The sequence below is a fragment of the Hevea brasiliensis genome, unplaced genomic scaffold (genome assembly GCF_030052815.1).
Source record: "Hevea brasiliensis isolate MT/VB/25A 57/8 unplaced genomic scaffold, ASM3005281v1 Scaf185, whole genome shotgun sequence".
NCBI lineage: Eukaryota > Viridiplantae > Streptophyta > Magnoliopsida > Malpighiales > Euphorbiaceae > Hevea > Hevea brasiliensis.
In genome coordinates this window covers 67,612-94,301 of record NW_026614679.1, presented here as the reverse complement: position 1 = coordinate 94,301, position 26,690 = coordinate 67,612, and the positions used below count along the sequence as shown (strand labels likewise).

The window sequence follows — 26,690 nt, the reverse complement described above, 5'->3', positions numbered from 1 at the left end:
AAAAACACACTCCTCTCTCTTTTCTCTCAAGTTGGACGGCAACTTTGTCTCTCTCTCTCTCCTCTTCAATTTCTCAATTGATTCAAAGGAAAACTATGATTTCCTCTTGAATTAAAATTATTAGAAAGTATTTCTAACACCCAATACATTCATACAACCTTCACAAAGCATAAACCCTATCTCAAAATTGGTTGACAAGGCTTGAGAAGCCAATCTAGGGGCTATCTTTGCATCTTTGGTATGTGCTTATGGTGGACAAACTAGAGAGACAACATTTGGGGTCCTAAGAACATCCTAAGAGGCTTCAATTATGCATTAAGAGGTTAATACCTAAAAATACCTCTTTTATTTAGGGTTTAATTGAATTAAATGTTAATTTATAATCTTTAATGGCAAATGAAATTTTAATGCATGATAAAATGTGTTTTGGTATGCAATTGGACATTGAAAATTGATTAGGATTATAAGACACTTGGTATGGTGCATGTAACCTTAGAAATAATTTTTGAAATTCAAGGTTCTAATGCCCTTTATTCACGCTTCCACTCCTTCATAAAAATGTCGAATTGATCGTAATCGACTATGTTCGGGACCGTCGACCAATCGGATCTGGCTGACAACTCAGTTTTGGGCCCTGGTGAACTATCATCAAGTTGATCACACCTAAATGAAGCCCAAAAATTATTAATAATTATCATATAAGTAGATTAATTTTTGGATCTCAAAAAGTCGAAAATCTCGTCAAGCAATCTGGACCGTTCGATGATCGCCTTTTTCAAACGGTGTCCGATCAGAGCGGAATTGATCCCATCTCGAAGGTCTCGATGCACTGAGTCCATCAGTGGCCTCGGATCATCGATCCAACAATTGGATCATCCTACATCTGTTAGGAAAACTTGAAAAACCTAAAATTTTTCTCCTCTATATCTCACTCATCCCACCATTAAATGTTATAAAATTGATATCAAAAGAAAACTCTTGGAATAAACTTTTCTAAAGCCACCTGAATTACCTTGATCTGGCGTTAAATGAAGCTGAAATTGCATCGAAAAGTTTCTACCTACGTGCGTGTCTTTCTCTCTCATCCCTTTTTGCTGCCGCTTCTAGTGGTCTTGGCCACCGCTTTTGGAAGATCATAGGTCACTGTGGATTTGGTCTGGGTGGCTCGCCCACGGTGACAGTGGTTGGCTAAAGCAAAAAGAAAGAGAGAGAGAGAGAGAGAGAGAGAGGGAGAAGTGAGATAGAGAGAGGAAGAAGATGGGTCCTACCGTTTTGAATTTTTTTTTTAATTGTTGCACTAAAATATGCTGTCCAGAAATGTCACTTCAATCAACTTTTTATATATATATATATATATATATAATATAATATAATAATTTTAACTTTTAAATATATAATATTTTATTAAGATATCTTTATTAAATTTTAATTTAAAATAATATTTAATTATTGTCAATATTTAAAGTAAACCCTTTCTTAATAAACTAATTAAACATAATAATATTATTAATAATAATAATAGTAATGATACTAAATTTAAAAATGTCAAAACATATTACTATAGTCTAAATTCAATAATTCAAAAGATTAAATCTAAAACTTCATAATAATCTCATAAAATATATTACAATAACAAAATAATATTTAAATACTATAAAATTTATATTTGAAAATTCAGATTATTACAATATAATTGAATGGGTATTAAATTAAAATACTAAATAATTGTGAAGTAATAACTATGTGGTTATATTGAAGGAAAAGTATTGGGAATCTCTCATTAAAAAATATATAAAAAAAGATAATTTATAAATAATTGAATTGTAATATTAAATTAATCAGTTATTTTGTAATGTAAAGTAGATCAATGGCTTATATAAGTTTAAATTAAAATGAATTAATACGTTATTTATATAGTTTTCTCTCAAAATTTAACACACTTAAATTTTAATAATTTATATTTATAATAGAAATTTTCTGCTATGATTTTATTTAAACATTGAAGCTAATACTTCCTATTTTAATTGGGCAAGTAATTCGAAATTTATAATTTGAAAATAAGTGATTTTTTTTTATATCTTTATCTATGATATAAAAAAAATTAATTTTAAAAAATTACAATTAAGCTAATATAGAAAAAAAACCACAAGACCAACAAATTTGATAGAGTTTTTTTTTTAATAACAAATTTGTATTATTTTTATTTATCTATTTTTTTTTTATTAAAGTTAAAGAAAAAGATATATTTATATTAAGAAGATAAAAAGATAATGAAATATTAAAATTATAGTATTTAAAAAAATTGCATAAAATTTTATATTAACGATATTAATAATAATATAAAAAAAATAAATAACATTATTTAACTAAAAATTTTTTTGGTGTATGTTTTTTTATTTCTTTTATTTTTTAAAAAATTTTTTAGGTATAATAATGTAAGAAATAAATAACATAATTTAATTTAAAATCTTTTTATAATTACATTTTACAAACAAATTTTTTATATAAAGAGAATCAAAATATTAATGGTAAAATATGCTAATACAGTAAAACAAAATTTAAAAACTTTTTATTATTATTAATATATAGTCAAATTTCAAAAAAAAAAATCAGAAATATTTATTTATCAAATCTAATTAAAAAATTCGGCATATTTCCTTATGGGCTTTAAGAAACTTCCAATTTGCCGAAATTTGACTCTGAAGCTGCCCGGACCGGTGTCAGCGGTCGTGTCAGTGACAGGAGATGGAATGAATCTTACTGTAATCTATCTCACTCAGCTCTCAACTAATCACACTCCACTTCCTCTCTCTCACGCGCTCAATCTCGTTACATAAACACTCTCGCATTCACTTAGGTAAAACGACACCGTTAGTGGCATGCTTCCCCTAGTGTGAGCGAGTACTTGGCTGTTACAGCTTGCAAGCAACTACTCTACTCTCTCTTATTCTCTCCATTAAGCCAACCATGTCCCTTCTGCTCCTTTGAAATTCTGAAAATTCAAAAACAAGCACACTTTTCTCTCTAATTCTTCAATGGCGATTGTGATGCCGGAAAACCTGACCAGAGAGCAGTGCGTGTACATGGCGAAGCTCGCTGAGCAAGCTGAGCGCTACGAGGAGATGGTGCAGTTCATGGAGAAGCTTGTCACGTCTTCAACTCCTGGCCTGAGCTTACCGTGGAGGAAAGGAACCTGCTCTCCGTGGCCTACAAGAACGTCATCGGCTCCCTTCGTGCCGCTTGGAGGATCGTGTCCTCGATCGAGCAGAAGGAGGAAAGCCGCAAGAACGAGGAGCACGTGGCACTCGTGGAGGCCTACAGATCGAAAGTTGAGACTGAGTTATCGGCTGTTTGTTCTGGGATTTTGAGGATTCTGGAATCCAATTTGATTCCATCGGCGGTAGCCGTTGAATCGAAGGTGTTTTATTATAAGATGAAAGGAGATTATCATAGGTACTTGGCGGAGTTTAAAGTTGGGGATGAGAGGAAAGCTGCTGCTGAGGATACTATGCTTGCTTACAAGGCTGCTCAGGTATTGATTATGCTGTGGATTTCTGTGATTTGAGGAATTGTTTCATTTGAAGTTTCGAATGGCGATATTTTATTAATTTGCGTTTATTTGGATCTCATATGGCTTCGAGTAGTCAAATTTGGGTTTTATCAATAGCTTCTCTCACTTGTTTGCTTCCGTTCTTTTTGGGTCTGAAGGATATAGCTCTTGCTGATCTTGCACCAACGCACCCTATAAGGTTGGGGTTGGCACTCAACTTCTCAGTGTTTTACTATGAGATTCTCAATTCATCGGAGAAAGCTTGTAGCATGGCGAAACAGGTTCTCTCCATCCCTATTACTGCTAGAATTTAGCAAATAATATTTCTTGTTTCCTCTGATGTTAAAGCATAACTTTAGGTGGATAATAGCTGGTTAGTTAGGTTCCATAACTTTAGGTTTGAGCATTATTCAGTTCAAATTGAATAAATCAAAGGGAAACACCTTAATTTAGTGATTCATTTCGGTTTTAAAATAATTCGGTTCGGTTTTAAAATAATTCGGTTCGGTTGGGTTTTGTATTATAAAAATTTTGGTTATTTCAGTTTGGTTTTAATGAGAAAAAAATTGGTTAAACCGAATCGAACTGAATAATTTTATTGATTTTTTATTTGATTTATTTTTATGCAAATTTATGAATTATATGTAATTATATATATATATAAATTATTTAATTTCATTGATTAATAGATATTAGGTTCAAATCAACAAATAACTTGAAAATCAAGTCTAAGTTAAAAAATAATCAAAAATCAAAATCGATTGGTTTGAATCAAATCGAATCAAAATAGAGCGATTTGGTTTGATTCGATTTTATCAATTTCGATTCGGTTTGATTTCTAAAATTTATAATTCAGTTTTCATGATTTAATTTGGTTTTGTTTGGTTTGAACCGAATGCTCACCCCTAGTAGAATCACCTTTCCTTTATTGCTCAATGTAAATAGTATATTAAATGGAATACAATATATCAATATAATCATAGTCTTGTCCTATTACTTGTTTGTGCATTATATTTAGCAAATCTGCATCAACATTTTTTATTATTTTGTCTTTTCATGGCAAGTTTCTGTTTCATTTTGTTAAAATTTGTGAACCAAAATAGTTTTTGCATATGGTCCATCCTATTTTTGCTATGTGCTGTGGGATGCACTGTGGACAGGGTATATCAGATGAGAAAGTTCAGTTAGTTAAATTTGGTGCAGCAATGCAAATATAGAAGTCATTGGAATGGGGCTGTAGTTCTTGATTTGAATTAATTCACGTTCATAGGACCAAAGAACTTGTTCAATCCACAAAAGTACAAAATTTTGGAGAAACCGAGAAAGACTCATATTTGTACCATTTTTGACTGAGTGGTTAATAAATTTGATCATGGAGGTAAGAAATAGAGTATGGTTTACAGGATGGTAATTGTTTGTATATCTCATCTAATTTTGATTGGTGATATCTCCTTATCTAATTTCCTTAGGTCATAGGTTTTAGATGCTTAACCTTCCTGTTAATATGGTCTTGAATTTGAGTTTTCAAGACATGGAAGGGAACGTAATAGATTTTTTGGAAATAGAAATCAAAATGCTTCGCCCTCTGATGTTCTGTTCAGTGATGTGGATATAGTGTTGTAGACCTAAAGTTGGCAAGAAACTGGGTTAAGGCTAGAGAAAATAATTCTACAAGATCACTGAATGTCTTCAAACGAGAGATTGCTCTTTGAATTGCCCAAGTCCGTGGAAAACCTAGCCTTAAAGTTCCTTATCCTATGTGTCTGGTAGGGTGTGTCAAGGATAAATTAATAGCATATAAAAGCATGTATTTTTCATGGTTTCATTTTCTAAATTCAATTTTGTTAGCAGCTAGCTTTTAGTTGCTATGAGAGACTTCTGCTAGCCATCTACAGAAGCTAGAAGGAGCACATGGTTGTTACTGATGTGTAGCAGAATCCAGAACCAGAATCGATGGAAAATGTGTGAGCTCAGAAGGGACACCTGTAAATAAACATGCACATCTGTCTATGCTAGCATGTCTATATTTGAGCTTGTTTGTTTTTGTCTAGATTCTAACTGAATAACTGATGTTAATTTACATGTTAGCATGAAGCAGTTGTTACTAATGCATACTTTTTTTTGCGCTAATATATGTTTTGGTTGTGGATCTTATGTTTTGTTTATTTGTTCTATCAATTTGGTGCATGTGAAATCTTATATATGATTACCTTCAATTTTCAGGCCTTTGAGGAAGCCATTGCGGAGCTGGACACATTGGGTGAGGAGTCCTACAAGGATAGTACTCTCATCATGCAACTGCTCAGGGATAACCTTACTCTCTGGACTTCAGATATGCAGGTTAGTGCAACTAAATTAATAGGTTTTCATTTGGTAAACATTTTTGTTTATAGCAAAGTCAAGCAAAAACTACATCAGATTCTTTGTTGAAACAAAGAAATACAAAAAGAAATCAATGTGGACTTTAGATATGCAGGTTAGTGCAACTAAATTTATAGGTTTTTATTTTTAAACACTTTTGTTTATAATAAAGTAAAGCAAAAACTACATCAGATTCTTTGTTGAAACAAAGAAATACAAAAAGAAATGAACGTAGCATCACCCAAACATACGAAGGACCCCATCTTTCTATCGTAAATGTGATTTTGATGAACAGTTACAATTTATAAAAAGCGACCATACTTATGGTGCCCATGCCTGCCTGTTTCATGCGTACCTATATCTGTTTAGGGGAGCACTGTAGATATTAAGTCAGTTTTGTGTTCTTTTGCATTTTTCTATCCCTTTTAATATGGAAATAACTAAAGCAGTATGGTTGGATTTATGCAGGAGCAGATAGATGAGGCATAATTGGATGGGATTGTTTTGGCTCTTCCAAGGGGGTGGGCTAGAATGTCATGAACTTTGGTCTAAGTATAACAAAGCTGTGTAAAATATGCTCTGGTTTTAGCTTCCTGACTTTTTCCGAAGATGTAATGTAGCTACAACTTTTGGTTGTAAACAACTTTAGGAAATGAATTTCAATTCCCAGGTGAGTGATTGATCAGTGCTCCTTGAGTTGAATATTTGAAATTGTGCTTATATATTATGTAGTGGGTTCTACTTTCTTCTATTGTTGGTTCTACTGGAAGCCGTCTATGACCTGTCTCGATTGTTGTTCATGAGTTGAAAATACAAGATATGTGGCGGGATCAATTTATAGAGAGTTAGGGTAAGGCTTATTCATGTTCAAGTCATACTCGCGCTGATCTGTTTACGACAAGTTAATAATTGTGTTGTGTTGTGGGTTGACCCAGTAATCCGATTTGACACTTTTTGTAATTCATGTATGTTTTTGACCTGTTAACTTGCTAAACTTGTTTTTGAATCGGTAATCTCACAAATTACATTTTTAGATGATAAATTAGTGTATATCAATATAATTATTCCTTATATTAAAGCTTTATTATAGTTGTTTTTTATTTTTTTTTAATTAAAATTTATTTAATTTATGGATTTGTATAACAAGTTAAATATTATATTGTTTTACAAGTATTTATTTTTTTTAATTTTTTTGTTAAAATATTAATTAGTTAATTATTAGATAATTGCTTATTTATTTAATGTTAGATTTCATTTTTTTTATATATTATTAAATTTATGTAACAATTAAAATTAATATGTAAATTTTGTGTTAAAATATGTCCAATAAATCATATTAAATTGTATTAAATCATATTAAATAAATCAAATTACATCATATTAAATAAATTAATTTATATAAAATCTTGTTAAATGGATTGTTTTGTATTAATTAACACTGTCCGATTTACATGTTGTGTTAGTGTTGACCCTTAATAACATGAAAATAATTCATCAATTCACATTGCCACTTTACATAGATTATACATATTTATATTTTGAATAAGAATTTTTTACATGGGATTTTTCCTACGAGTTGCTGAAAAATGGCCGAGTAGATCTCACATGTTTCCTGGTGAGTGCCATGTACTAGCATGTAAATCCAATTTCACAGCGAGACATGTCTATGGATTTTTTTTTTTTTTAATTCTAACCAATTCTCTACTTTTTTTTTTTTTTTTTTCTTCCGAAAGGTAGATGGGACATTCATTGGAAATCAAACCATTTCAAAGATGGGCTTCTAAACAACAAAGAAGGATCTAAAGCCCATAACCAGTGAAAAAAAGCCCAATACAAAAACAAAAAAAAATCCTAAGCAACTAAGAGAAAGATAATTTTATATCTTTGTCCCCAAACAAAATCCTAGAACCCTAATAATGTTTTCTCCCCTCTCGTGTTCTTCCATTAACTTGTCATAGGCACGAGAACCCTTTTGCTCTTTTGCGCGGCAAAGTAGGTGACCTCAATATTTAATGATGAAGATAGGATTTGTTTTCACAGCCAAAACGCCCTTAATCCCTTAACTCCGTCACTAGCGCAACTTAACAGAACTAGCCTTTGGATGGAGGGAAAATAAGAGAGAAAAGAAAAGTTTAGAGGAAAATAATTTTATTTTTTATCATTTGAGAGAAAAATAAAAATAAAATTTTTTTATTCACTTTAACCTTCTCTCTGAAAGAGAAAGAAAGTAGAAGGAAAATATAAAAAATTACAAGTATATTCTTATATTTTATAAATTTTTATTTTTTAATTTATAAATAAAATTATAATTTTATTATTTATAAAGTAATTTTTTCTTTAACATTTTTATTTCTCTATCTAAATATAAAAGAGAAAATATACTTTCCTCTCATTATTCCCATATTTTTTATTTTTTTTCATTATTTTTCTTCCTTCACTCTAAAGGCAATGTTAAATTGCTACAAAGATTGCAATAGAAATGTTAACGGAGTGGATTAGGCTGGAAATCGATTCTCTTGTACAAGGGAGTTTAGGGTCGGAATGGTAATTTTCTTGTGAAAAGCAAGGTGAAATGAGTTTTTCTTGAGACTTTTAAAAAATTCATTTTAAATATAAGTCTTACTTTATAATAATTATTATTTATTATACTATTAAATTAATAACTATTAAATAAAATATAATAATTCTTTTTAATTATCAAATCTACATTACAAGACTTAAAGAGCGATTTATAATAATACTAATAGATTTGAGATGAAGGGAGTAGTATGAAAAAACAAAAGTAATAAGGGTTAGAAGTGTAAATTCAATCCGAATCCTAGCCTAGTAAAGTGGGGAACGATAGAAAGCCCTAGCGGCGCAATCCATTTCTAATCGGGGCATTGCATTTAAGCCCTGCAACACTCTCCGCTCCAGCAACAACTGCCTGAAGCACTTTTCTATTTCAGCCTCCTCAAATGGAGCTGTGTACTACTCAATCCTTTTCTAATCTTCCCAAAATTTTCACCTCAAAGACCATTCTCCTCCGCTCCAAAACCGCCTTCACTCTCCAGCAAGCCCAAATCCCTCGCTCCGGCCTCCTCTGCAGCCTCCACTCCCGTACGAAACCGAACCCTAGGTTTCCTTTGTCATTTTTCCACATTTGCGTGGAAATTTTCTGTATTTAAACTTCTGTTTTGTGCTTTTACTCTTCATTTTTTGATTATTAATGCTTGTAGCTTTTTTATTAAAAAAAATCCCTGCAGTTGCAGACCTTTATCTAGATTTGCTTAGCTTTATTTGGTTTCTAGTTGAATATTTGGATGCAATTTCTCATTTTTTTTTCCTTTTTTGTTGGAGGCAATTGCATAGAAATAACAAGTTGCTAGGTAGAGAAATTTGATATTTGTGTCTAAAGCATTTGCGTCTACTTTCTCAGGATTTCTTTCTGTACCACGAGCAACAGCACCTGAGGAATCTTCGACCGGAGCAAGTCTATATGCTACCGAAGAACGAGACAGTGCAGTGGTAGTAGAAGTTGATCCTTCAATTGAAAAGAGAGTGTACAATGAGAGCAGGGCAACTGGAGCGCCTCTGGATGATTCTCCTGTTGATGAACAAGTGAACGGGTTTTTGGATAACCTGGATATTAAGGTTTGTTTGGAGTCATAGACTTTTCATTTTATGGTAATTAGAGACGTCAATTCTTTTAATGTTTCCTGTTGTACTTGGAATCGCTGTCCTAATCTAATAAACTCCATTTTGATGTCAAAAATGAAAGTACTGAATTCGTCAACCATGAGCAAATTTTTATGGTGTGCTTGTTATGTGTTTTTGGTTATTGGGAGATCAACACAATCTTACAGCTATATGGTGATTATGAACTATGCAACACAATCTTAGTGCTATCTATGGTGATTATGAGCTATGCATTAAATTTTTTAGGCCTCTGTTTTTTCATTTAACATATTTTTGACCTCCTATAGTCTGCATTCTGTTTGCTTATATTTGCTTTTCTGGCAAGAAAAGCGGGTTGGAGCTCAGGGCTGATAACCGGGAGCATGTGAGTTCACTTATTTGGCATTTCCTTCTTTCAGTTGTTTCTACTTCTCTTTGGTATATACTATTTGATGTTTCCCCTTTTTTTTACCTCATACTCTCATTTGTTGATACAAGTTGAAGTCATTTTTTTTCTCCCATGAAATAGTGAGTGGATGGAATTGAAAAGTTGGTTGCTAGGATGATGTCATAAATAAGTAGAAAGCATCCATTGAATGCTTGATGAAACTTCGACATTCAAGTCGATCCTGAGCGGTTACCTGAGCAACATTGTATGTTTTACTAAAATATTTTTATTTTAGTGGCTCCTTTGATATTTTTTTTAATCAAAATTCCATATTCTGTTTAATTATTTTTTGGAACCAGAAATTTTTATCATTTGAAATTCTTGCATTTTTTTTTTCAATTAAGAATTAATCAATAGAGAATGGCAGAACCATGGAAACGACATATAGTTTTTGTTGTATGTGATTACTATTCATTTCAGTGTGAACTAGTTTTTGGAGCATTATGCATTCCTTTATTTTAAATTTAACCTTTCATCTATTCCTTTCATTCAATTGTATATTGGATGCTGTAATGATTGTTGAAATGGTTTGGAGTCTTTAAAATTCTTGGTAAAATACAGACAATCTTCTCTATCTTACTTGTTACTTGATCAACTTGTCATTTTTGTTCTTTTAGTCCTCTTCCTATGCTTTGCCCTTTTTTTTTCTGTTTTTGGTGGTCCTCCATTTTCTTTGGCCTATTTATACAAATGAAAAAAAGTTTTGGTCTGTAAATTATGCTTCATGATTCTCTTTCTTTTTCTATCAGAAGTAATTATTGTCATTTTGTCACAGAATTCATAGTAATTTAAGATTGGGGAATTGTACTCATATGCCTTATGATAATATTCATCCCAAGTGATTGAAAATTGCTCTCACCCTCTTTCTCACTTGAGGATGTGCATGTGCATGTAGACATGTGCACTGTGCACACATGCTCATCTGTATCTTCTAATTATAGAGGACAATGAAGATGAATGATTATAAGGTTCGCTCGTCAGAATGGCTGACTGGCCTTGTCGATGCATCATTAATCTGAGTCCTTTTTGACGTTTTCCTCATCATCTTTTACCCTTTTTTTTTTTTTTTCTGCGTATCCATCTTCCCTTTTTTAAAATAAGCTATTAAGATTTTGATATTTTTTGAATGTGCATGAGTATTTAATGCAAAGTGGTTGCAATAATGAGTAATAAAAAAACTCATGAAAGTGTATACTGTAATTGCTTGATGAAATTCAATCCTGAGCGGTTACCTGAGCACTACTTGGTTAGATAATTTGATTGTAGTTGTTCTGAGTTCTCTTTGATGTTTTACTCCTTTTTTTTTTTCCCGGTTGGGTCCTTTTACCATCTACTTCTCTTTGCCCTTTGTTTTTCCCACTCCTTTTTAGCCGGCCTCACTCCCACCCCAAAAAAAAAAAAAAAAAAAAGAGTTATTAACGTTTTGTATAGTCAATATTTACAGATACAAGACATCTGAATACAAAATAGTTGCTGTGATGAGTGTACCAGAATCTTGTGAAAGTTAATGTTTAATTGCTTGATGAAATTTCATCCTGAGCGGTTACCTGAGCAACTCATAGTTCATGTTTAAATTTTTTTTAAAGTAAGTTCTCGCTTTTCAATTCCTTCATTAAATCATTTTTCCTCCTCTCCTTATTTATGTGTAGGAAAAATGTCTTTTTATATAGTTCTAATGTTCTCTTAGTGCTGCTTTGAGATGTGAAGCGCACTTCAATTCAGAGCCCTTAGGGAGGTCTTCAAGGGTGTTTGGTAATAAACCAAATAAACATGTATCAATTTAAGATAATAATTATCAGAATGAACTGTGTCAGGCTTTTATTAACTCCATTCCCGATAATATTAAGGGTATTTGTCTGAGTCTTCATGAATGGAGAAGGCTTGCAACTGCATAGGCAATTAAGAGTCATCAGATGTTTGAGTTTGAGTGATTCAAATTTCTTCTCATTTGACTCTAGTTGTAGTTATTTCACATTGAAAACCATTATTTCTTTTTCCACACACAGCAAACTTCTAAAATTGTCACTTTTATGATGTTGATGATGTGTTTTAAAAATTTGCAGTTTGACTCTGAATATACTTATTCTATTCTGTTGTATGGTGGTGGTGCCCTGGTTGCCCTGTGGTTAGCATCAGCCGTTGTTGGTGCTATTGATTCTATCCCATTGGTATGTATACTTTTTATGTGTGACCAAGGATTTGATCATAATTGTGGAACATCTTGTATAATCATTTTGTTTAAACATGAATTTTGTTTCCTACAAATTCAGTTTCCTAAATTGATGGAAGTTGTGGGTCTTGGTTACACCATCTGGTTCACTACCCGCTATTTTCTATTTAAGGTGAGTCATCTGTTGCTAATTGGATTTGACAAAACGTAACACTAGAAGCGAATACTGATTTTTCATCGGTAACGTGTTCTGCAGAAAAGTAGGGATGAGTTGGCTGTTAAAGTTGAAGAGCTTAAGCAACAGGTCCTTGGATCCAGCGACAATTGATGTGCAGGATATATATATATATTTTTTGGCATAATTTTTATTTGTTCTGGTATTGTAATAGTTGAATGAGTTAGATAAGCTTTCTTGTCAATAATTAGGTTTCTAGATTTTTAATATCAATAAATAGAGCAACGCATGTTTTTGATCATTGAAATTAATATAGTTATAAAATGTCATTATATTTGTTATGTTCTGGCTGGTCAATATACTTCGTTCATTATCATACTTATTATTTTTCAAGTCATGCTACATTTGCAATAGTAATTGCAATCAATGGTTGCCATCAGTGGTTGTGCTTTTTTGACTTTTTGGCTCTCAATTCTCGCCATGTTACGAGGTGTGTGTTGTGGGCTATGCTGAAAAATATTACAAGGAAAAGAAAAGGGTGAAGTTTTGCATTTGTTCGAGGGTAACTTATATTGGTGACTGTTGGGCATTTTAGTCCCATGCTTTGTTTCTACGTCCGTTGGAATTTTTAAATAATATCAACTAAACATAATTGTGATTTAATAAATTAAAATGTTATGAACTATATAATTGCAAAAATTTTTAAATCGGCTAATTGACATTTAGTCTATATTTTGTTTAAAAAATCGTAGCAAATTAAAATTAATCAATTTTCCTTGTGCATCTCACACAATCGTTGTTCTTATATATTATTTTATTTAATATATATAAATAAAACATCATAAAAATAGGATATGGATAATTAATAAAAAAAATATAAAAAAGTACTTTTCAATATGTTAATATGTATTTAAGTAATAGAATGATTAAAATTAATGGAGTAAAAAAATTAATTTCTTCAAAAGTTGAGTACAAAAATATAAATATATATAATATGAAAATTTAATTATTTCGACGCTGGGGCAAGTTGTGAATTCTAATTTCTCATGATTTCAATTTTAATTATTTCAAACACAGTCTAAAATCTCTCTGCAGAAATATACATTTGGACTTTCCAGAAGTTCGGTGGGTTGAAATTTGTAATATTTTTTGATTTTTCTGTAGGACGGATGACAAGGATTTGTTTGGGAGTAGCAAAGCAAAGAGTGATTCCAAATTAGAGAAATTGGTAAGCAAAGCCTCTCCCTTTCTTACTGTCTAAGCTTCCGTCAAAAAAGGTCTGCTTTTTAATTCATTATTTTATTCCAACTTTCCAATTTTGGATACAGCCCCGCACACAGTTAGTGGGCTGCAAAGCGTATTTCTCGGAGTTTTCTTTCTTTTTTTTTTTGACAAATAACAAGTCAGAAACAGGATTAAATCACACTTGACATGCACACTCTCATTATGCGATGTAAATTTTTGTAGAATCAATGCTAAGAGTGTACTTGATATTACTGTTTACTAATATTTTAGTCTCACAAACAATTTGAGTATTTTTATTAATTTTAACTAAATAATATAATCAATTAATCAAATTTATATTTTTAATTAGTGCAATTTTTATTTTTTTTATTAGTATAAAGCAGACATTGCATTCGCATGTCCAACCGACCAAACACAGCTTCAATCAGAAACAGCGACAACATGCGACCGTTATAAAAGGCGCGTTTCTATTTGCCACGTCAGCTTTACACGTTAATCACACGTCTCCTCCGTTAAACCCACTGCCAAGAGGAATATCTCATCCTGCGTCTCAGATTAGAATATTTTTGAGAATTAATTTGTATAATTAAGTAATTAATAATTCTTATTTTTTTACCAAAAATATTAAAATTCTGAATGGAAAAAAAGAAAATTTAAAATATTATAAAAGCAGAGGGAACATGGAACAGTGGAAAAAGGGAAAGAAAAGAGACTTCAATCAGAGACAGAGACTCAGAGTCACAGCAGCAAAAACCCATTAAACTTGCAGTCTCTTCTCCTTCTTCTTCTTATTCTTCGTCAGTTGTATCTCTCGTTCTCTCACTGTAAGTAAGTAACTATTCTCTATCTCTATTTGACTACAATAAATAAGTTTCCATTTCAGTGTACGTACTTTTGTGTGCACATTATATGGTAAGTGATTGATGTGATGCATTCACGATCTTATTGATATTCTCTTTTGGGTGCCTTCATTTCGATTCAGATTTTCTCCTTTTTGTGTGTCTATTAAATTGGAACTGAAGGGTTAGATCTTACTTTCTTACTTTTATGGCGATGATCAATTAAAACAAGTCGTAGAATTGCGGTTTTGACCGTGGGGTCTTTGGAATTTTCTCTCTACACATTGTTGATTAGGTTAAGTTTTGATTTTGTGTTTAAAAGGGTTTTCCTTTATCTTTAGTTTGGTTATTAGGAAAGTTAAAGAAAATAGTGGGAAAATTCATATCCAGGATAAACCAATCAAAAGGAGTGTTTTGTTTTGTTGAAATGTAGTACTTTGAGTCTTTGCATTGAACTTTCTGTGTCACTTGTTTGTTTAGGTGAAAGAAGAAGGACAATGTTCACTGATAGATGGGTTCGAGAGGTGAGCCAATACGGAATCCTTCATTTTCTGCTTATGGATGGTGATTGATTTTAGATTTTTTTTTATACTGTATGGATTGCTATGTGAGTTTGTGCTTATGCATAGTGTGTGATCCCAAGCTTATTCATGATTTTGTGCTTGAAAGCATACATATAAATAAATTAGAGCGATGGCCCTTGACTTTGTTATGCAAAAACTAGAAAACCGGCACAATTGAGCTGGAATTACTTGTAACTTTTACTTTCCTCATTAAGAATCAGTCTTCGTGAAACATATAAGATTTTACACACTTTCCAAATCTTCTTAATTTTTAGAAGTGAGCATGTCTTATCATTATAGTTTATTTAATATGAAAACAAAATAGAAAATTTTACACCTATCAAACACCTTGAATTTAGTATAGACATGAGGTGAGGTGGTAACATAACCTTCAGGTGGTTTCAAACTTGCAACCTTAGAAACCTTCGTGATGGCCAGTAGTGGTATTAGCCTAAAGAAGTTGGTTAGCTTGCATCCCCTTTGTATGGATGGAATTGTTAAATTTAGTGGACTTCTTAATGCCCATAGTTACCAAATAATATTAAATAAGTCATTAAATAATTAAATAAAAAATTTAGGTTGATAATCATAGAATCCAAAATTATTCTTGAAGTTGTGCTTATCACCATTTCTTAGAAAATGAGTAGTAATTGTTGCTGGGTCATAGGAACCCATCTAATAATATGTAAAATTAACTTACTATATTCCCATCACAGAAACATATCTATGGGAGGTTTAACCTGCTGATGGCAGTCCACAAAAATTACTAACATGTGTGCAATTATTTATTTACTTTTTTTTTTTAATTTCTTTTCCATCTTTGAATTGAATTTACATTTATTTAACCCAGTCTCTATGGATTGGCTTGATTGCAACCCATTACTGAATTATCTGTCAATTTTTGGTTATTTCTAAAGAAATGCAATGATTGCAATTGGCAAATATTTTGGGTATAGACCCTATAAATATTTTAGGCAGATTGTGAAATGGTATCTTACTTCTAAGTTTCAATCACCAATTCTTCTGGACATGTGAACAAGATTATGACCATCTTATTATGTTCTGCTTGAACCAATAGTCAATTGATAATTTGTGTACTATGCCATCAAGCTGTTCTAAGTTGGATGAATGCTCTGCAGGATTTTCGTGAATCAGAAATGGACAAAAAACTTCTTTATAAAGAAATGCCCAGTGCACCTCCTATCAGTTCTACTGTAAACATGGAACAAAGGTTTGAGAAAATTTCAGCTTTTAGCGCTAATGGTATACCTCATATTGCAAATTTGAATAGTCATGTAGCCATAGATAAACCAAAATCAGCAAACTTTGTTTATTCTAGCAACACTGTACTGAATGGAACTGGCAATGGTATTCCTGACCCATCTACAAGGTTTGTCTGGACGTTTTGATTTCTACATGTACTGAATACTCATTTCCTGACAAGAACTTACAATTGTCTCTTGTGCATTATAGGTTTGCAGCTGGCAAAGAAGTTAATGTACCTACAAGCTCTTTACCTGCTCGCCTCCCCACATTTCATGCAAGGTAGGTTATGTAGCAGAATAAATGATAGGGCTATACTGGTTTTTGTTTTAATTTTGATGGGTCAGGATAAATTTTGCCCCTCTCTAATACGGGGATTTTATTTTTCATCATTACTTTAGTTTATTTTATCAATTGCTGTATGATTGGATTCAGTGCACAAGGTCCTTGGTGTGCTGTGATTTCCTATGATGCATGTGTTCGCCTATGTCTTCACTCATGGGCCAAAGGTTGTGCCGAAGATGCTCCCTACTTCTTGAGTGATGAATGTGCATCATTGCGCAATTCATTTGGGTGGGTGCTTTTTTTCCCCTATAGTTTTTTTTTTCTCTTTTTATTTGTGATTGTTGTCTCATAGTTGTTTTGGACAAGGTATTTGTGCGAAATATAAGAGTGGGGCAAACCTCCTCCCTGGAGCTAACTTTTGGTGTGAGTTAGGTCTAGTTTATTTTTTCTACATAGTATCAAAACCTACCTTGCTTCAATGTTGCGCTACCCGCAAATATATGTGCCTGCAAATTTCACGTTTTAGATGTTCATGCCTGGGCACGAGGGGGTTGTCTTGTCCTAGTTTTGGGATAAGGTATTTGTGCTAAATATCAGACTTGGGCAAACCTCCTCCCCTTGTGCTAGCTTTTGGGATTGAGTTAGACCCAATCTATTTTCTCTGTAATGATTTTAATTTTGGTGGTTTATGCTCTGCTGTGAATTCCTTTCTTCTTTTATTTGTATGGTTGGCATATGAAGATATGTGCAAGGTAATCGGAGAAACAAGAACTAGGGGTTAGAAAATGGGGCTAGGAAATAGTTGAACGTATATTGGCTTTACTCTGCTGGTTTCACTCTTGAAATATTATGTGCAATATTTTGGCACATACTCAGCTTCTTCACTCTTTAGCCAATATTCTTACCATCAAAGTCGGAGTTATGTATGGGATTAATGAAGCTGCATCATGTAATGATTTATTATTGTTAAAATTTGTGAACTGCATATACGTTGAATCCAAGACATTTCTTTCTTTTCAAGATCTGCTTTGCACATAGCAGATTGTGGTTATTTAATAGTAAAGAATTTAAGTTTTTTTTATCTCCTAAAAATTTAAGCATGAAGTCATGGAAACTGTTTCATGAGATGCTGTTTTGAATTTTAATTTGCATTGTATGTCAAATGTCTGTTTTCTCATCATTTATCATTCCTTCTTAATATTATAGTTTACAGCAAGTATTGTTACAATCAGAAGAAGAACTTTTGGCAAAACGATCTTCAGAGTTGATAAGTGAGGGAGCTGCCCCAAAATCTAAGAAAACTTTTGGCAAAATGAAAGTGCAAGGTACTATCATGTTTTTCTTATTAAATCATTTTTATTACTTTTGTATCTAGTTTGCATTTTAAAGGCCTGTTTGTCCTGTTTGAATTTTTGCTTCTTGTGCAGTACGTAAAGTGAAAATGGGTTTAGAACCACCTGCAGGCTGCAGCTTTTCATCTTTAAATCCATCTACACTAAAACTCGAACCACTTCGTCAACAGTTGTCAATTTTAAATTCTACATTACATACTGGGTGGGAAGCTGTAAGGAAAGTTCGTGTGACTCCTCATATTCCTCCAAATGGTTCTATTTCACAACAAAGTTTGGCATACATGCGTGCAAGCACTCAGTATATCAAACAGGTCTCTAGGCTCTTGAGACATGGAGTGACTACTTCGCGCAACAGCCCCTCTCCATATGAAGTGGAGCAAGGTACGTGAACCTTAGCATTATTTAGACCTTTATATTCAATTTATTGAGCTACTACTAGCCATATAGTTTTCTCCTGTAACCAATTTTGATGAGTCACCCATCTGGGTTCTAAATAAAAATACAGGCTTGAAATCTCAGAATTATGCAGCACAGAATAATTCAGATGACAAGATTCTGAATTTTCCTGCAGCGCCAGTCAAGCCTTGTCCATAATATTGACATTCTGAACCTCTTCTTAACCTTATTCACTTTTAGGAAAAAAAAAATATTTTTTTTTGTTATGAGGTTCTCCTGTAGAGTACTGAATACTGATGCTCATTTTAGTTGTGGCAACTTTTGGTTGAACTATTCAATTGGCAAATGATGGAAAGCATTAACTTTAGCTCAACATGAAGAGTTGAAATGAGTGATGGGGAAAAAACCATTACACATTTAAATAAATAACATCAATTCTAGGTTGTTTATTGTACCTTGGCTGGTATGCAATTGACTTATTTTGATTCTTGATCACTTTTCATTCTGCCAGTTATTGGGGCCCACTGTTTTTTTTTTTTTTAAAAAAAACAGACCAATGAATTGATTAATCTTAATTGAAATTATAGGGTTTAATGCGTTGAACATGGCTTACTGTTATCTTTGTTCTTTCAGACCAGTGGTTGACCCATTTCCCTTTTGCTTTATGTAACTGAATTTGATGATTCTGGCGTTATCAGAGACATACACGTGCATGATGAGGTTGAAAAGTTCTTCTGAAGAGGATTCAGTTCGAATGCAACCAGGATCTGGTGAAACTCACATGTTGTATGTGTCCTTTTCAATTTCAAGTTGTTTTTTCTCCTTGTTGTTTCTTTGCCCATGAAAATTATGTTATTGCAATGCAGCTTTCCAGATAATCATAGTGATGATTTGATCATTGAAGTTCAAGATTCTAAAATACGGCATTGCGGCCGTGTCCTTGCCCAAGTGGCTGCTATTGCTGATGACCCTGTAAGACAACTATTTTATCCATTTCTAAGTGTTAAGAAGTCAGATAGTGTACTAGAAGTTTTAAACAATGATTCAATGCAGAGTGACAAGCTCCGGTGGTGGCCCATATACCATGAACCAGAGCATGAACTCGTTGGCAGAATACAGTTGTACATAAACTATTCAACTACTCCAGATGAAAGTAATCATCCCAAGGTATATTTCAGATTTTATTCTATAATAATGATTAGGGGGTTATTTCTAGCCTGCTCTTAGCAGTTTGTCATCCAGTAGACATTGCACATGAAGCACTATTAAGAAAAAGATAATCTTTTTTATATTGTTAATGTTTCTCCTTGTGTCCAGTGTGGTTGCGTTGCAGAAACTGTGGCGTATGACTTTGTCTTGGAAGTTGCAATGAAAGTTCAACATTTTCAGCAAAGAAATTTATTTCTACATGGTCCGTGGAAGTGGCTAGTGGCTGAATTTGCATCTTACTATGGAGTTTCAGATGCATACACCAAATTAAGGTATTGGGATAAGGCAGAACCTGTTGTTTTATAATGCCCAATTTTGCCCATAAAATGCTGTGTTTGAAACTACTAATTTATTGTTTGGTTTTTATTGTACTTGGAGATACCTTTCCTATATCATGGATGTGGCTACACCCACTAAGGACTGTCTTGACTTGGTATATGATCTGCTAGAACCTGTTATCATGAAGGGTAAGAGGAAGAGTGTTTTGAGCCATCAAGAGGTATGATTTTGGATTTTATTAGTTTCATGATCTATAAGTATGAAAATGTTTCTCTTGTTCTTCACATACTACACATTTAGTTTGCCTTTGGGGCTATATCATATTTTTACGGTAATGTCATCTTTTTGTGCACATTTTATAGGTGATGAGAAAGTTTTGATTCAGAATAGGAATTGTTAAAACACAGTAGTGAAGATGTTCCATCCTTTTTTTTTTTTTTTTTTTTTAACAAAAGGAGAGCACTCAGCTCAAACCTAATTCCCCAACCCCATCCACCCAACCTTGTATTAGTCATCCAATTTTAAACCAGTGTTTGTAATATGGAATGGTTATCGAACCAATATGCGGGCAGGTTCACCAGTCCAACTGGTTCAACCATTTTTACTTGGTCAATATAATTTTAGAAATTAATTTCTTTGCTATTTTATTTATTTATTTATTGGGGGGGTTGGGGGGGGCACACTGAACCAGTCGATAGTCCAGTTTGCAGTTTAACTGGTCCAATTAATCCTTTTTTTAAAAGCCTGTCACCATCTTAGTTTTGTGGTGGTTGGTTAATCTGTTTACCCATATAGGTATCCTTTGCTCTATAACTTAATGTCCGTCATTATTTTTTTTGTAGTTCAGGTGTTCCATGTTTCATAAATTTAGCATTGAGTGTGCTTCACTTTGTTAAGAATTTACAATTAAAGCATGATATTGAAACATGGAGGGTGAAGTTCCATTGTTTAATTATCAGTGTTCACGGGAGATAACTATTCTCATTTAGCAAAAGAAAATAAATTAATGTCAGATTTGTTAATAATCCAGAATCGCATCCTTGGAGAGGTTGAGGGTCAAATTCAACAGATTCTTGTTCTAGTTTTTGAAAACTACAAGTCACTTGATGAAGAAGCACCATCTGGTATGATGGATATTTTTGGTCCTGCCACTGGATTGGCAGCTCCTGCATTGACACCTGCTGTCAAACTATACACCCTCTTGCATGATGTATTAAGTTCTGAAGCACAGTTGAAGTTTTGCAAATATTTTCAGGTACTAAAAATTGATTTATTTTCTATGATTTTTATTTTCTATGATTGCTATTTTCTTTGCCCCTTGTACTTCATATAATGCTAATGACCCTTCAGGCTGCTGCCAAAAAAAGGTCAAGAAGGCATGTGGTTGAGACAGATGAATTTATAAGCAGTAATGAGGGCACGTTGATGGATCCCATGATGCTTTCAACTTCTTATCAAAAGATGAAATATCTTATTTTAAGTATGAGAAATGAAATATGCACCGACATTCAGATCCACAATCAGCATGTGCTGCCAAGGTAACATGCTATCAACTGACTCGTGGTTGGTTCTTCACTTGGACATTGTATGAAAAACAGAAATTTTTTATTTTCTTTTATATGTTTGTACACTCAAGTAATTTTGTCAGCATTTAAGTCCAACTCAAATTCTTTTTTTGACTAAAACATGTTTTCATCACTCATTATTTACCATCCCAGTTTTAAACACTTTATATTTTTTAAAATTTCTTCAGTTTCATAGAACTTTCAAGTCTCTGCGCATCCATATACAGTGTGGACCTGTCCAGTAGATTGCGCACATTTCTTGTTGCATGTCCTCCTCCTGGCCTTTCACCCCCTGTTGCTGAACTGCTTATTGCAACAGCAGATTTTCAAAAAGATCTTGCGTCTTGGAACATTAGGTAATATATTTAACATATCATTACTGTTAATGTTTTAAGTTTATAATGTTCATTGTTCCTGGTAATCCCATTCATCTTGTTACATTTTACAATTTACAGTCCTGTGAAAGGTGGAGTTGATGCAAAAGAGTTGTTCCATTCATATATAACCCTCTGGATTCAAGACAAACGTCTTACCTTGCTGGAGTTGTGCAAACTAGACAAGGTATAAATTTTTATATGTGATTTTTGTCAACATTTTGTATTAAGTTGATTAGCAGTACTGCTTCTAGACATTATGCTATATGATATATTTTTGTTAGCATGATAATGATTACTATCATAGTTCTGTTTTTGGCGAACATTGATGTCTGTTTGTCTTTTTGCTTTATTGCAGAAAGAAAAAAAAATCCAAATGCTTAATTCCTGCTTACAAATTCAAAATTGCACACTTAACTTGTGTGTGCATGTAAATGTATATAGATCTTATAGTGCATCCAGTCTTTGGCTCTTTGCGCATGTTAGCAATCTAATAGATTCTTTTTTTCACATAAAATAATCTTTTTTTTTTTCTCAATAGAAACAGTAAGAGGGTTAATTTATCATTTCAGCATCCAAAATTCTTTATTTTCCTGCAAATCTTCGAGGCTAGGAGTCTGCTTTCCTCCTCTATTTGCAAATGATCCAAGTTAGATGCTATTCATTTCAAGTAAATATATGTGCAGATATATCAAAATAATAAATTTCATATGATAAACCCAAAACAATATTTGAATTATCTTGTGACAATTTTGCAAATTTTGATGATTTAACAATTTTTTTTTTTAATTCTTCAAAATGTATCTTGTCTCCCCATTGTGTTGACAGATTTCCAAAACATGTAATAAGTTTGCTGGTGATTGATCTTGTAACCTTTGTTTTGAATAAAACTTAAAATGCAAGTTCTTGAAAGTTAAAGAATTTAATATCCTTCAAATGCACATTGCACCACTGCTGTTCATGACAGAGGTAGTTTCAATGGTGATAACTGTTATGATGAGATTTGGAGAACAATTCACGACAGCGAATGAAGAATAGAAAAGGAAAAAGGAAGAAGAGAAGGGTTTCTGAACAATGATTTACCCTGAATAAATGAGAAAGTAATTATCAAGGGAATTTATTTTCCCCAATGAATGAATGTGAATGGATTACTAACTTAACATGTCCAAAGGTTAGGTATATTAGGTGGACTCATGCGTAGGCACATGCATATATAGGTACATGTGCAGCCATATTGTATCATAAAGGTTCTAGTTTATAAGTTGAATGGTATTTCCTTTTCTTTCTTTCTTTAATTGGACAATTTTACTCAATAAAAAATAAGCACAATTTCATTACAAATTGATTACTTTCAGGTAAAGTGGTCTGGTGTCAAAACACAACATTCAACAACTCCTTTCGTTGATGAGATGTATGCGCAACTGAAGGACACACTGAATGAATATGAAGTAATAATTTCTCGTTGGCCAGAGTATATTGTCATCTTGGAGAATGTATGTTTCTCTTTTCCTTGATCTAATAATATTTTTATTAATATATTATTTAGCTTGATTTTTAATTACTGATAGAATAACATTTGTGTCCAAAAGGATAATGCAGATGTTGAGGAGCCAATTATTGAAATTTTGGATCAGCAGCATGCTGACTTCTTATCACTATTGAAGGATCATCATGCAGCAAAGATCTTTGGCCTCACATATGTTCAGAAGTTTGCCAAGAACAGGGGAAATTTATTTTGTCCCGATGAGGTGAACATCTATCTCAATTGCAAGTTGTCTTAGATGCATTGTTTTTTTTTGTTCTAACCATTAAAAGTTCTATAATTATGCTTTAGTTGGGGGTTCTTCTGAATTCCATGAAAAGGATGCTGGATGTCCTACGGCCCAAGATAGAAAACCAAATCAAATCATGGAGTTCTTGCATGCTTAATGGCATAGATACAGTCACAGGAGAATGTCTTAGTGAAATTACATTGTTGCTCAGATCAAAATTCAGAAGTTACCTTCAAGCAATTTTGGAAAAACTTGTAGACAATGTGGGTATTCTTTTACTTTAAAACCAGTTTGCTTAAAATTATATGTTGATGGAACTCAATTTATGAATTGTAAAAATATGCACAGTGAAAATTCAATTATTGGTATACATGACTAAATTATATATTATTTTGCATCAGTCGAGAAAAATATCTGAAGGTCTAAAGAGCAATATGATCGAATTGCCAGATTTTGGAGAATCCAGTTAGTGAAATAATACACTTAATTGATAATATTTTCCCTTGACAGCTTTTTAGCATGGTTATCCTATAGTAGCTTGTCTGCAATTTTGGCAAGTTAATGAGCTGGACCAAGAAACATAATTTATTACACCACATTAACCATTCAATTTATAGACCTCATTATCACTTATAAATACCATGATATCAACAGCATCAAATTAGATCTAGCAAATGCCATAATGATTTTGGTCATGAAGGGCCCTTTAGACAATGGAAACTCTTTGCAGTGACGGTTTTTACATCTTGGCATGTTCTGGCAAGCAGCCATTGTTATTTCATGTTGGTTGGTTCCTTTTCGAAGCTGATTATGGTAGGGATAGTATTTTTTTTTTTTTTCAAAAAAAAGCAGTTTAGACATTTGAGACTATATTTGTTTAGGTAAAGTCTCAAGAGAAACTTTCTTTCCATGTTGAGTACAAATGTTTTCTATTTTTTTGAAATAATCAATAGGATTTTGAAGATGCATTTTTTAAAATTTGTGGTGCTGCTTTTTGCACGTCTAATTGCGTGCTTGATATAGTGTTCATTAAGATTCAGTAATGTTTCTGTTTCATAATTTTATACAGACAAAGATGCAGAGTGCAACAAAACTGAAGAGCATAATCCGAGATTCGAAGGAAACTTTGGTGGAGTCAGATCTAAGGAACAGAATGCAGCCTTTGCAAGATCTTCTTATAAAGACAATAGATCATTTACAATCTGTTGTTGAACCTCATGTGTTCATAGCCATTTGCCGAGGTTTTTGGGATCGCATGGGACAGGTAGTTACTTTTGGATCACATGCTGTACCTAGGATTATGAACATTTTTTTTGCATGATTAAAAATCCTTTGAACTTATTGTTACTGTTGTTACCATCATTATTTTGCCCAGGAGATACTACGCTTTCTGCAAAATAGGGGAGAGAATAATTCCTGGTATAAAGGCTCACGAATTGCTGTTTCTGTAAGTCATACTATAGCCACTGGACTTACAAATTGCTTTGTTATAAGCTGTATTTCATCTCGCTATTTTTCAAAGTTAGCATCATGCAGTGAAAGTGTGAGATGCTTCGTGCGCTAGGTTACCCCTTTTAGCTTCATGCAGTGAAAATTTTAACTTTGTGTTTGGTCTAGAACTATTGAATTTCTTACTGAGCAAATGGACTCCTATGTGCAGCTCAATTATTTCATTGAAACTTCGAACTTTCACAAGGTTGAAATGAAACGCTGGTGCTTTTATGTTATAAGATGGGATCCAACTTCCAAGTAAATGCAGAAAAGAAAATAAATAAATAAAAGTTTTAGCCAAGCGGCTTTTGCCTAGGACTGTTGCTCAAGCTGCTTTTATAAATTACTTTCTTTGCATGGTTTCCATTTATATTAGCTGTGCTGCACTGAAACTGATCATTGGACTCGATGAATATTTCACCTAATTAAATAAATAGGCTTGATCTCTTTTACTTTCATGGAGTTGCTGCTACAAGTTAATTTCACCATTGAGCATTTCACTAGCCATATATACCAGTTATTGAGAATTCTTAGCATCCTTGTTCATCACTGCTATTGAACTTGCAGATCTTGGATGACATTTTTGCATCACAGATGCAGCAATTGCTTGGAAATGCGCTACAAGAGAAAGACTTGGAGCCACCAAGATCTATAATGGAAGCACGTTCAGTGCTTTGTAAAGATGCTATAAACAACCAGGACAACAACTACTATTATTAGATTTTTTGCTACTGTACATACAGATTCACATCATTGTTTTGGCTTAATATTTTTGCGTTGAAGAAGGAATGGTGCAAATCAGAGTTGAAAAGACCACAGACTACCACAGCAACAGTTTTGGATGCACAGAATGAAGTTGTCAATGTAAAGATTTTACCATCACCATAGCCTCTGTGGTGTATTTTCCCCAATGAATGTAAAATTATGGGTACCCCATTGCAATCCTTCTGAATTACAGTTGAGATTGTTATATGTGAAATATCTCTTTTTTTTTTTTTTTTTTTTTTTTGTAGTGTGAATCTAATGGGATGAATTAGATTTTTTTTTGTCACATTCCCTTAAATTCAACTAAATTCTATTAAACATGTAGTAATTTAAATCTACAAGAGAAATCACGATGTGAAAACTCTTAACTAAAAATGGTAACGTGCATTACACTTCATGGATTAGTTAAGTGTTCAATCGACGAAGTCAATAGCTCGTAGAGCCTCACTTTGCCCTTTTGAGGGAGAAAAATCTTTTGTCAACCGGAAAATGGGACCAGAGGATACCTAATCAATGCAAAAGGTTGGCAATCCATGTAACCTAGACAAGTAAAATCATGCACATCTCATCTAACAGTCCAAAAATTAGTGCTTTCATTGTCATACCATCCTATACATCAGCCATAAAATGCTAATGGGTGAAGCCCCTTTTGCTCACCATCAACTCAATTCTCTCCTTTTGCCGACAACAAATTAACCAACTAATTCATTAACATTAATAATAATTTTATATCACTCATAAGTTTTAAAGGCTGAAAATTTGAGTCATAATTTATAGTTTGGATTAACAAATATAACAACATTTTATGGATTATCCAAATAATTTAGGGGCTAAAACATATATTTATTGATCTAAAATGGGATACAAATGAAATAGTGGGATTCGCATGTAGCATCCACGTGAAGGGTGCAAGATTTAGTTGACATTAAAC

At 32.8% G+C, this 26,690-nt stretch overlaps 2 protein-coding genes, 1 non-coding gene and 3 pseudogenes across 3 annotated transcripts; all 6 read left to right on the top strand.

Moving 5' to 3' along the window:
- Nucleotides 1-2,967: 2,967 nt before the first annotated feature.
- LOC131176611 (14-3-3-like protein GF14 kappa) lies at nt 2,968-6,851 on the top strand (annotated as a pseudogene).
- A 1,887-nt stretch (nt 6,852-8,738) lies between these two features.
- On the top strand, nt 8,739-12,702 carry LOC131168720 (protein CURVATURE THYLAKOID 1D, chloroplastic-like). Its single transcript, XM_058141676.1, has 5 exons — nt 8,739-9,010; nt 9,330-9,544; nt 12,080-12,184; nt 12,287-12,358; nt 12,443-12,702. Exons 1-5 carry the CDS (start codon nt 8,869-8,871, stop codon nt 12,512-12,514), a joined length of 606 nt encoding a protein of 201 aa, XP_057997659.1. The 5' UTR covers nt 8,739-8,868; the 3' UTR covers nt 12,515-12,702.
- On the top strand, nt 10,123-10,217 carry LOC131176613 (small nucleolar RNA snoR128). Its single transcript, XR_009146608.1, has one exon. It is a non-coding gene; the product is annotated as a small nucleolar RNA snoR128 (small nucleolar RNA).
- Nucleotides 11,171-11,256, top strand: LOC131176614 (small nucleolar RNA snoR128; annotated as a pseudogene).
- On the top strand, nt 11,487-11,571 carry LOC131176615 (small nucleolar RNA snoR128; annotated as a pseudogene).
- Nucleotides 12,703-14,273: 1,571 nt separating the features above from the next.
- Nucleotides 14,274-25,992, top strand: LOC131176612 (uncharacterized). The gene is made up of 22 exons (XM_058141677.1): nt 14,274-14,434; nt 14,926-14,969; nt 16,148-16,398; nt 16,482-16,553; nt 16,707-16,844; nt 17,763-17,881; nt 17,984-18,289; nt 19,003-19,090; nt 19,171-19,276; nt 19,358-19,471; nt 19,622-19,785; nt 19,892-20,012; nt 20,823-21,047; nt 21,143-21,330; nt 21,546-21,713; nt 21,813-21,918; nt 23,087-23,224; nt 23,321-23,479; nt 23,566-23,766; nt 24,573-24,767; nt 24,879-24,950; nt 25,562-25,992. The coding sequence occupies exons 2-22, from the start codon at nt 14,943-14,945 to the stop codon at nt 25,712-25,714; spliced, it is 3,111 nt and encodes a 1,036-aa protein (XP_057997660.1). The 5' UTR covers nt 14,274-14,434; nt 14,926-14,942; the 3' UTR covers nt 25,715-25,992.
- Nucleotides 25,993-26,690: the final 698 nt, after the last annotated feature.